The sequence below is a fragment of the Loxodonta africana genome, chromosome 3 (genome assembly GCF_030014295.1).
Source record: "Loxodonta africana isolate mLoxAfr1 chromosome 3, mLoxAfr1.hap2, whole genome shotgun sequence".
Lineage (NCBI taxonomy): Eukaryota > Metazoa > Chordata > Mammalia > Proboscidea > Elephantidae > Loxodonta > Loxodonta africana.
The window spans coordinates 11946673-11958083 of NC_087344.1; the positions used below are offsets into that span (position 1 = coordinate 11946673).

General features: G+C 48.7%; 1 protein-coding gene across 1 annotated transcript; it reads right to left on the reverse strand.

Annotated features, from left to right (window-relative positions):
- Nucleotides 1–2876: 2876 nt before the first annotated feature.
- LOC100672093 (C-type lectin domain family 4 member G-like) lies at nt 2877–7550 on the reverse strand. The gene is made up of 9 exons (XM_064279826.1): nt 7496–7550; nt 7072–7173; nt 6667–6720; nt 6514–6576; nt 6230–6334; nt 5804–5893; nt 5466–5614; nt 5218–5333; nt 2877–4940 (listed from the first exon to the last, which is right to left on the reverse strand). The coding sequence occupies exons 1-9, from the start codon at nt 7548–7550 to the stop codon at nt 4802–4804; spliced, it is 873 nt and encodes a 290-aa protein (XP_064135896.1). The 3' UTR covers nt 2877–4801.
- Between the last annotated feature and the right edge of the window lie 3861 nt (nt 7551–11411).

The following is an 11411-nucleotide window of genomic DNA, read 5'->3' on the forward strand; positions in this document are numbered from 1 at the left end:
TTCTCCCCGTTGGTGCCATCTGCAGTAAAGTGAGGCCCTTAGCAAATGGTATTATGTTGTGTGAAGATGAATACAAAAAAAAATCAGTCCCAGTTTAAGGATTAATGATTCGTAGCCCGTTTTTCTCAGTGATAACTAAGGAATGACTATGAAGGCGATAATAAAACGGATTGCTTATAATTTATGGACAGAAACCAGAAGCTCACAGAGGAAAGGTACTTGCCCAAGGCCGCCCAGCCAAGAAGAGTTGGTGCTCAGATTCCAGGCCACCTTCCTTCTGTTACAATGACTCTTCTCTTAACTGTTATGGGAGACAGAAAAATCATGGCCTCAAATTCCTCCCAATTGTGTACAGACTTCTTTGCAAAGTGAATGCGTCACCCTGAACATCAGGAGGTGGCCTTTATTGCCCCTTCTTTTGAATACGGGTTATCCAGGTAACATGCTTTGACCAGTCAGATGCCAGCGGAAGTGACGCTACGTGACTTCCGAGCCTGGGCTCCTGGGTGCCTTGCATCTTCCGTTTTCATGTTTTTGGGATGCTGCCCACCACTCTGTAAGACAGCCTGGCGTATTCCCCTCCTGAAGATGAGAGCCCAGTGGAGGAGAGAGATGTTTCACTGATAGCCAGCAACACCAGACCTCCAGACATCAGAATGATACCATCTTGACTTCTTGCCATTCCAACCGCCACTGGAATGCTGGCCTCCTGAGTGGAGGCAAGACTGTGAAAAGAACCACCCAGTCAGGCCGCGGAATTGTGAAAAATAAAACATCAATGATATTTTAAGTCGCCAAGTTTAGGGGCTTGGTTGTATAGCAATACAGAACTGAAACAGCCGTAAATATGACAGGGACACCCACGGACCTCAAGCAAACACAACAGTGATGGGGGCTGGGGTGTGGTAACGGGCCACTTGCCCCAGATGTGCCAGGAAGGCAATGAGTGTATCCAGGAACACCCAAGTTTGAAGAAGGCCCACCCCCAATCTGAGGAGAGGCTGTCCCTCCTTTCTTTCAACAGCAGTATTCTGGGAAGAGTGACTCTCACCTCCAAACCCACGGCTTTCACTCAGACCTCAATGCAGCCACCTGGCTACTGGCCCAGCAGCTTCCACAGAAAATGCTCATGCAAAGTCACAGTGACGTGGCTTGTCCGCTCTAACTGCTTCCTCCTGGAACCCAACATCTGTGGATTTCTTGGGGCACCTTTTTTCCTGTGGCTTCTGGGCAACGTGCTCATGGGGTGGTGAGCTACTACATGCCTGGTCATTTTCTAGGCCTGGGAGATTCAGCAAGGGTTAAAAAATTCTACCCTGCACTCGTGGGGTCGCCATGAGTCAGAATCGGCTTAACAGCAGCTAATAACAACATCAATATAATGCCATGGAGTGACAAATATACACTCTAACAACAGGGACTGAAGAAAAATAAAGTGGGGTATGGGCATAGTAAGCGATTTCGGCAGTTATTTTAGATAGGATCATCAGGAAAGATCTCTCAGAAAAGGCAACATTTCTTTGGAAAACAATCTGGTAGTTTCTAAAATGGTTAAACGTAGAATGGCTATGTGACCTAGCAATTCTGCTCCTAGGAATATACCCAAGAGATCTAAGGACGTACGCCAATGCAAAAACTTGTATATGAATGCTCATAGCACCGTGATTTACAATAACGAAAAAGCGGGAACAACCCAAATGCTTACCAGTAATTAAAAAAATAATTGAAAAAAAAAATAGTAGCAACCACCAAATCTTAACTGTATTCACACATACTGACTCAGAAGCTCATAACAAGCCAATGACATAAAATGCTTAATATTCTACTTTCTGCAATGGAAACCGAGGCATACAAAGTTTAGGTGATTTGCCTAAGATTATACAGGTAGTAAGGAGTAGTGGAGCTGGGATTTGAACCCAGGCAGTTTGGGTCATAAATCTGAGCTCTCAGCCAGTGTACAGTACTGTCATGGATTGAATTGTGCACCCAAAAAAAGATATGCTGAAATCCTCCTCCCTGTACCTGTGAATGTGACTTTGTCTGGAAATAAGGTCGTTCTTAAAGTTATATGTATTTTTTACCACAATAAAATTTTTAAAAAAATCTATTTGAGATTTTTGTTGGGATCATGTTATGGATTGAACTGCATCCCCCCAAAATACATATTGTAAATCTAACCTCTATGCCTGTGTATAATCCCATTAGAGAATGGGTTGTCTTTGTTATGTTAGTGAGACAGGATTAGTGTAGGGTGTATCTGAGACTATCTCTTTCGAGAAATAAAAGGGATTAAACCCAATCTAGCAAACTGAGAGGGGGGAAGAGTGAAGCCAACCCACATGAAGATTGCCCAGAGGCAGAAGCTCAGAAGAGACAAGAACTTTACTCCGGAGTCAATAGAGAGAGAAAGCCTTCCCTTAGAACTGGCACCCCGAATTCAAACTTCTAGCCTCCTAAACTGTAAGAGGGAGCCCTAGTGATGCAGTGGTTTAAGCACTTGGCTGCTAACTGATAGGTGGGTGGTTCAAACCCACCATCTGCTCTACGGGAGAAAGATGTAGCAGTCAGCTTCTGTAAAGATTACAGCTTTGGAAACCCTATGGGGGCAGTTGTACTGTCTATAGGGGCACTATGAGTCAGGTTAAACAGTGAGAAAATAGATTTCTGTTTGTTAAAGCTACCCACTTGTGGTATTTCTGTTGTAGCAGCACTAGATAACCAAGATGGCATTGCATTTACAAATTAATTTGGGAAAAACTAACGTATTTAAAATCTAGGAAGAAAAGCCTGGCAATCTAGAAAATCAGCCAAGGAAAATCCTGTGGCTCACAATGGTCCATTCTACAGCAGACTGGGGATGGCTCAGGACTGGGCAGTATTTGTTCTGTTGTGCATGGGGTCACCAAGAGTCGGCGGCTGATCAGACAATAGCTAACAACAATTTCAAATAGTAAGTGCTCTTTTCTAGTTAAAAAATCTTGCTGTGTCTTTATTTATTCAGATCTTAGACAAGTTTAATAGTTTTATCCATATTCATGTTAAGATTATTCTGTAATATTCAAAATATTTCACTGTAGAGATGATTTGTTTTCTCCATTTTCAAATTGCTTACTGCTAGAACATATGAAAGTTGGTCCTTTTCTAGATTAATCTTGCTACATTCTTTCTTTAGCTCTACTAGTCCTGTCTGGGACTTGCCAGGTAGATGATCATGGCTTCAAACTACTGTCAACCTTGACTTTTCCTTTCAAATATCTATAGGTCTTATTTCTTTTTTTATTTTCTCATCTCATTGGCAAAACAGAAGGGTGGGCATCTTTATTTTGTTCTTGATTTTAGTAAAAATGGTTCTCATATTTAACTAACTCTAGGTTCCTGGGTAGCGCAAATGGTTTGCACTGGACTACTAACTGAAAGGTTGGAGGTTTGAACCCACATAGCAGAGCCAAGGAAGATCTGCTTTTGTAAAAATCACAGCCAAGAAAACTCCATGGAGACGTTCTACTCTGTAATACATGGGGTTACTATGAGTCAGAATTGACTCAAGGTTGCTGGATATTGCCCCTAATCAAATTAAGGAAGTTCTTTCTTGTTCTTTGTTTACTAAGCATTTATTTTCTTGTAATTATCTTTTTTTTGTTGTTGCTGTTAAATAAAGAGTGAGTGTTAAATGGATTAATCTCATAACCTTAATGTGCAAAGGACAAAAGCAAGTGTCAGGATATGAACTACACGATACTATGTCTATAGACCTTCCAGATGTGCAACACAACCTAATATATAGTTTTAAAAAAAAATCAAACCCATTGCCATCGAGTCAATTCCAACTCATATATCATTTAGGGATATATATATAGTAAGTCAAAGTATTTTTTTTAATATGATAAACACCAAATGTTATAGATTAAATTGGGTCTCACAAAAACATGTTGCCATCCTAACCCCATCCCTATTAATGTGACCTTATTTGAAAATAAGGCTTTTCTTTTGTGAGCAGTTAAATTAGATGAAGTCATTAGGATGAGTCCTAATCCTAAACCCTTCTGAATGGTGTCTTATAAAAGGGAAGACCAAAAATAACCCAAACCTTTTGACCTCTGGTCTGTTTTAGACTCATGGTGACCCCATGTGTCTCAGAGTAGAACTGCTCCACTGGATTTTCTTGACTGCAATCTTTATTTATGCAATCTTTATGGGACTAGATCAACAGGCTTTTCTTTCCTGGCACCACTCAGTGGGCTTGATTGCCAAACTTTCAGTTAGCAGACAAGCATATTTACCATTTGCATCATCCAGGGACTCCACTGGGTTTTGGGGCATCATAGGGACATGAGGTCACTTAGAGAGGCGGGGATCATTCACAGGAATTTTAACAGGGTCGCTGGGATGTAAAGCTTAGAAGAGCTCTCCCAAGCTAAAAGCCAAGATGCATTTCTCAAACATTTATTGATGCTTCCTCAGGCTTCCAAGACAGCTCACAAGACTCTTGTCACTGAGGCCACCCAGTCAGGGGAAGATGCAGGGAAAACAAACAGCTCCATCCTTGAGTCTCCTGAACCTGGCTAGGGAGGGAGGTGTGGTCAGATCACCCAGGTCCTGAACGGGGGGCGGAGGATGGGATTTGGGAGCCAGTGGAAACACAGTCAGATCCGCCTGTGAAGTGGTGCAGTGAGGTTGGATCGAGGACCCAGAGCGCAGGTAGAGGACCAGGCTGGGTTGGGGTGGGGGAGCAAGTCTGAGCAGTGGTGGGTGGGTGGTGAAATTGATGGCGGTGGGCGTGGCTCCAGGGCACAGGGCGGAGTCAGCAGCTGTGCCTTTTCTCACAGATCCAGTTGTCCTTCACCTCGTCACATGGTGCATCGTTCCACAGCCCCGTGTGCAGCATCATGACGCAGTCTTCTTTCCCCCGCGAATCATTAGGCTCCCCCTCGTTCCAGTGGCTGTAGTGGTTGGGCGGAGATGTTACTGATGTTGGGCCTGGGGTCCAGCTTTCCTGCCCAGGGTATACCCGTTTATTTCTTGGGTCTCATAGGCACCCTGCGAGTCTAACTTGAGCACGCCTCTGGGATATAACTTTCTTCAGCCGATTCCTGGGGTCTAGCCTGAGCACCCCTAAGGATCTAGCCTGAGCAAACGAGCCCCCGAGATCTGGCCAAAGCATTCCCCTGGAGTTTGACCGGTCCCGCCTCGCCACGCCGCGGGGAGTCCTTCCCTCACCTGAAGGTGATCTGGACGCCGTCCACCCACTGGTAGCCCTTGATCTTGCCCTCGACTCGCACGGCCCTCAGGCCCAGCCAGTAGCCTAGCCCACGCGTGTTCCGACTCAGGAAGGTCTGGGCGGGAGGGGAGACTGGAGCCTGCTGAGTCGCCCTGGCCGCCCCGCCCCTCCCCGCCCCGTCCGGCCTCGCCGGGACCCCGCTCCCACCCCCTCGGGCGAACAGCGACTCCCCTCGGCCACAGCGCACCTGCTCCTCTAGGCCGCCCACGATCACCAGGTGCGCGCCGCGGTCTGCGCAGCTCTTCTGCGCCTCTTGCCACGTGTCTCGCTGAGACGAGAAAAAGTAGCAGGAGCCCTCGAAGGGCATCCACGACGTGGGGCACGGCTCGCAGGAGTCTGCGGGAATGGGCGGGAGTCAAGAAAGGCCAGACCGCTCCCCCGCGGGGCAGACCAAGAGAATGGGGTGAGCTAGCCCCCGGGCCCAGGGGCTGTGCCAGAGAACCCGGGGCCGAGGTCAAAGGGGTGGGCAGATTAGGGGACCCCGAGGCCCAGGTGCAGCGTCTAAGTGCCCCCCGCGGCGCTCACTGTTCCCGAGCTTGGCGGCCTCCAGTGCTCGGAGCAGCTCACTGCGGATGTCCTCACGGTCCCTGCCCGCCTGTGCCAAGTCCTTGGTCACTGTGGGGTCAGGGAAGTCGAGTTTATAGCTGGGGTCAGGGTCAGGAGCACAGTCATGCCTGGGTAATGGGCAGGACCCATTTCAGTGTCGATGTCTGGGTTGGCCCCAAGTGTTAAGAATGACATCAGAGTCAAGCCCGGTAGGGTCCAGTTGTGGCTGGGGCGAGGAGTCGTGGTCAAGGTCAGAACCTAGTGGTCAGGGTCAGGATGGAGGGCACGCTCAGGGTCAGGCTCACAAGACGGGGTGGGGTGGAGTCCCGGGGGTCGGGATGTGAGTCGAGGGTCAGGTCAAGGCCATGGTCAGGGACTGAAGTTTTGGTCACCGCGGGTCCTCACCGCGCTCGCGCAGCTCTTTCAAGGCGCTCCCCTGCTCCATCAGCTTCTTCTGCGCCTCCCCAAGTTCGCCCCGCGTGGTCTGCAGCTGGGCCTGCGTGTTGGAGCCTGGGAAGGTGGTGGGGAGGAAGGGGAGGTCGAGGCATCTGAGAAGGGCCCGCCCCACCCACACATGCCACAAGCCCACCCAGTCCAGAATCCCAATTCTACCCGCCTCCTCCAGTCCTGGCCACAAGCCCCACCTCCAAACCACAAGCCTGGACCCGGCCCCCCCCCCGCCCCCTCACAACAGGTCCTGCAGACTGCGGCCTCCGCCTCCAGGACGCCCAGGGCTGCCTTCTGCTTCGAGGCTAGAACACACACACACACATACGCGCCAGGGTCACCAGCGGGGATTCACGGGGTCCCCACCCAGGCTCGTGCCGCAGTTCGGTACACACCATTTGTCCACAACTGGTCCTGGCTGCCGAGTAGCGCTCCGCGCTCCGTGGAGGCTGCGAGGAGAGGCTGCTGCAAGGCTGTCCGGAAATTCAGGAACCCTCCCCACGCCCAGGGGTGCAGGGACCCCGGTCTTGGGAGGCTCAGAGGGGGCAGGCACGTATAGAGTGCACTCACACCGCAAGAGAAGAAAAAGGAATACAGGGATGTCTACAGTGGAACATAAACACACACGCATGCACACGTACATGTCCACACGTGTGTGCACACAGCAGAAGGATCTACACACTGTCACGTGTACTCACAGTCATTCCCAGGCAGGGGTCTGGGACCCAGCAGGTGGGCCAGGGAGGGCTGTGGCCCCAGAAGGGCGAGACACAGCCTCCCCCCATCCTGTAGTCACTTACCTTTGGAAAATAAGATGCTCAGAACAAGGGCCCACAGGACTACCACGACAAATAGTGCCAGGGCCACCAAGAGGGACTTCCGCCCCCAGAGTCCCCAGTGTCCTGGGGGAACAAAGGTAGACTCCTGGGTCCCTCTGCACTAGAACCATCCTGGATTCCTGGATCCCCCTGGAGTGAGCGCTGGACACTTGGGTCCTTCCAGAAAACTGAGGTTCAGTAATTTACCCACTGCCACTCAGCCCCTAAGTGGCATAGTTGGGATTTGAACCCAGGTCCACCTGGCTCTAGGGCCTGTGTTGGCTCTCCTGCACCCTCTACCTGGACTCCCTCTTGGCTCTTCCTCCCCCTCTCCCATCAAACCCCAGACCATTGGACCCGAGAGGGACCCAGGAAGGGGCCAGGAAGGCAATCCCATCTCTCATACCTCTGGAGGCCTCTTTGGCCCCGTTGCCCCACTTGCTGTACCCGAAGTTGTCCATGGCAGTGCACGCACCCAGCCCTGGGCATAGATATAAATTAGCCCCCACCCCCATGCGGCTCCACCCAGTCTCCCTTCCTTCCTTCCCATCCCTTCTGTCTCAATTCCTGGTAACAGGGACCCATGACCGATTGCAGGGCTGGGCCCTTGCTGGGTTGGGTTGAATTTGAAATGGGACAGTTATAGCCTCCCTGGCCAAGTAGCTGGGACCACATGCTCCAGGCTGGGGCTGGGGGCTTCACTTTGGACCTTGCTCTTAGTATCTTAAAGGACTGGGCTGAGCTTCCCTCCAACAAGGACATGCAGCACCCAGCCAAGTTCTGGCCCCTACTGGTTCCAGAGAAAGTCTCCTAGGACCGGGCTCCCTGACCAGTTCAGCTTTCCTTCTCAAACCTGGCCCCTGCAGGTGCCCACCAGAGGCAGAGTCTGACCCTGACTTAATATTGTCCCTCTTGGCCCCAAGGGAGGAAACAGATGTTTGTTGGGGAGTGATCAGCTAAACAGTTGGGCTCTGCCAGTGGGCAGGGCGTGGAGGGGGGTACGCAGGCGTGTGTGTAGTTTCTAGAAGCCTCAGTTTTCTCCTCTGTGGAAAGGGAGACAGTGACAGGACCTCCCTCATAGGGATGTTGTGAAAATGAAATGGTGTTATGTGTGTTAAACATCCTACCATCCAGGCACGTAAGCAACACTACATGTTCGTTCATTCTTTCACCATATTATGGAAAGCATCGAGATTCTGCTTATGGTGATGGAAAATAATGGCAATGGAAGTTGGTGATGGTTGCCCAACATGAAGAATGGAATTGGTATAGCTAGATTGTACGCGTGAAAAAGGTTAAATTGACAAATGTTGTGTTATACATACATACACATATATGTAAAACAAATGATAAAAAGAAAACTTTCTAGACACAAAAAAGTAAATTGTATAGCATAGTGAGTTCTCAATGAGGGAAAATATTGCCCTTCAAGGAACATTTGACAGTGTCTAGAGATGTTTTTCTTGTTTGGTTGCCACAATTGAGGGGAAGGATATAACAGACATTTAGTGAAATAAGCCAGGGATGCTGTTCAACATCCTACAGTCCACAGAATGCCCCCGCAGTGCAGAATTGTCCCAAATGTCCATAGTGCCAGGGGTGGAAGCACTAATACAGACCTGTATTCATGTCCCAGGGCTGCGGTAACAAAGCACCACAAACGAGGCAGCTTAATACCACAGAAAGGCATTGTCTTGCAGTTCTGGAGGCTAGAAACCCGACATCGAGGTGTCAAAAGGGCCATGCACCCTCTGAAGGGGCCAGGAGAAAAATCTTTCCTTGCTTCCTCTGCCTTTGGGGACTCCTGGGAGTCCCTGGCTTGCAGATGCCTCACTCTAATCTCTACCACGGTCTTCATGTGACCGCCTTCCCTCTGTGTCTGTCTCTCTCTCTGTCTCTTCTCCTGTTTTACACTCCAGTATGACCTGATGTTACCCTAACCGAGAACATCTTCATGGGTACCAGGCGTTTGGGCTTGAACATATCTTTTGTGGAGACACAATTCAACCCATAACAAGCTTATTAAAAAGTCAAGTGCTTCGAATAGCCGTTTCACCAAAGAAGGTTGACGAATAAGAGCATGGGAAGCTGCTCAAAGTCATGTGTCGTAAGGGAAATGCAAGACAAAACCACAGTCAGGCATCACTTCACCGCCCGCTAGAATGGCTGTGATCAGAAAAATGGAAAACAACGAGTGTTGGCAAGGATGTGGAAAAATTGGAACTCTTAGCCACTGTTGGTAGGATCGTAAAATGATACAGCTGCGTTGTGTCGAAAACAAACAGCTTGATGACTCCTGAAAAAGTTGAACACGGAATTACCATGTAGTTGTTCTTCTGTTTTTGTCAAGCATTTACTGTGTCTGGCCCCTTCTAAAGACACCCCATCTTCTTGAATCCTTTCAACAACCCTCAAAAATAAGAAACATGATCCTGATTTTATTTAAAAATTATATTTGCATGCATGTTTTCCCACCTTGTTCCAAGAAGGGATGAGAGACATGTTGCTAGCTGCCGTCAAGTCAGACCCTGACTCATGGTGACCCCATGCCCGATAGAATAAAACCCTGTCTGGTCCTGTGCCATGCCAATGATCGATCCTTCTCATTCATATGGTTTTCCCTGGCTGAGTTGGAAGTGGCTCGCCAGGTCTTTCTTCCTAGTCCATCTTAATCTGGAAGCTCCGTTAAAGCCTGTTCAGCATCCTGGCAACACACAAGCCTCCTGTGACTGATGGGTGGCGGCTGCCCATGAGATGCATTGGCCAGTCATAAAAGATCAAGTAAAATGAAAAGGCAAGAGGAGCAAAAAGGAGAAAGACGGCGAAATGAGAGTGAGAAAGATCACGTGAAGCTAAGAGTAAGATATATACAAATTTACACCTTGAGCTCTTGATTCTTGATAAATGGGGCTCCCCGCCTGATTGCAGCAGGAAAAGAGGGTCAGTTACTTGAATCGGACTCCTGGAGATGCCAAGAAATTATTCTAAGGAACCTCTCGGGCACAACATGTAGAAGAAAGTCCTCACTGAACTTCCAATAAATACAGTAGCAAGTTTCACTGGGTTGAGGGTAGATGGCTTCATGACCAGGTACAGTTTTAGTGAAAGCAAATTTTTCTTATGCCCAGCCTGAACTGAAAGCACATAGCCATTGTTGCGAGGTGCAGGAAGTTGGGGACCGTGGAGAGCAGCCGGCAGAGCGAGGGACTACCAGTGGCCTTTGATGGATGCCAGGCAGGACTCTGAGGCTTGCTCTCCTCTCCCTCCCTCTCCTCTTTTTTTTCTCTCTCCTTCTTTCTCTCTCCCTTGCTCTCTCCTCTCTCTCCCTTTCCTCCCCCCTCACACTCTGTGGCATTTCATTTCATTTTCTTAAAAGTTTCTTTCAAAGAACGAAACTTTTTAATTTTGACAAAGTCCAACTTCTTCATCTTTCCTTTAAGGGTTTTGCTTTTGGTGTCCTATCTAAGATGTCATTTCCTAACTCAAACTTTTCTGCTGTATTTTCGTCTGAAGTTTTATAGTGATAGGGTTTACATTTAGGTTTTCGGCACAGTCTGAGTGTTTCTATAAGGCACAAAGTATGAACTGGATATGTGTATTTGCATTTTAGTTTGAAATGTTATTAATCTAGAGGCAACCAGAAGTCCAAAAAACAATACCACAGGGTAAAGAACAAGGCTCTGGAGAGAGAAAAGCCCAGGGTTGACTCTCAGCTGTGGTCCTATAAACCTTGGGTTACTCATCTATAAAATGAGAGTAACAGAGGGCTGTAGGAGCTGCTGTCCTGTCCTGTCCGTGTTCTCTTGGCTTTCCTCTCTCATAGTGAAGGTTGCTTATTTCAACTTCTTTCTGGCCCAAGTGGAGGGTAAGGTGGTAGTGCAGGAGAGTCAATTCCTTGGTGAGAAGACTTCTGAGGCAGGTGCTCTACAGCGCCTCCCAGAAGTCCCCAGTGGGACTCATATCCTGTTGCCAACCCCACTACCTGCTCATGAGCGCCCCCTGGATTAGCAATTTCTCGCCATTGTCCCACTTCTCTCCTCCCTTCCCAGCTTTACTAGAATTACCTCCCAGATAAAGTGTTTCTGGTGTTAGCTGGCGTGGAGTCGCCTAGGAGTCAGCTCCCGACTCATGGCAACATTATGCGTAACGGAACAAAATGCTGCCTGGTCCTGCACAATCCTCATGATCTGTTGTGATCCACAGGCTTTTTCTTGGCTGATTTTCAGAAGTAGATCTCCATGTCTTTCTTCCTAGTCTGTCTTTGTCTGGAAGCTCTGGTGATACCTGTTCAGCATCATAGCCATATGCAAACCTCCACTGAC

Excerpts from the sequence above, each read along its gene's own strand:
- LOC100672093 (XM_064279826.1), bottom strand. The coding sequence starts at position 7,550 with ATGGACAACTTCGGGTACAGCAAGTGGGGCAACGGGGCCAAAGAGGCC. Across the intron at positions 6,577-6,666 it reads GGACCAGTTGTGGACAAATG|CCTCGAAGCAGAAGGCAGCC; the intron begins GTGTGTACCGAA and ends TGTGTGTTCTAG. Across the intron at positions 4,941-5,217 it reads GGCGTCCAGATCACCTTCAG|CCACTGGAACGAGGGGGAGC; the intron begins GTGAGGGAAGGA and ends CAACCACTACAG.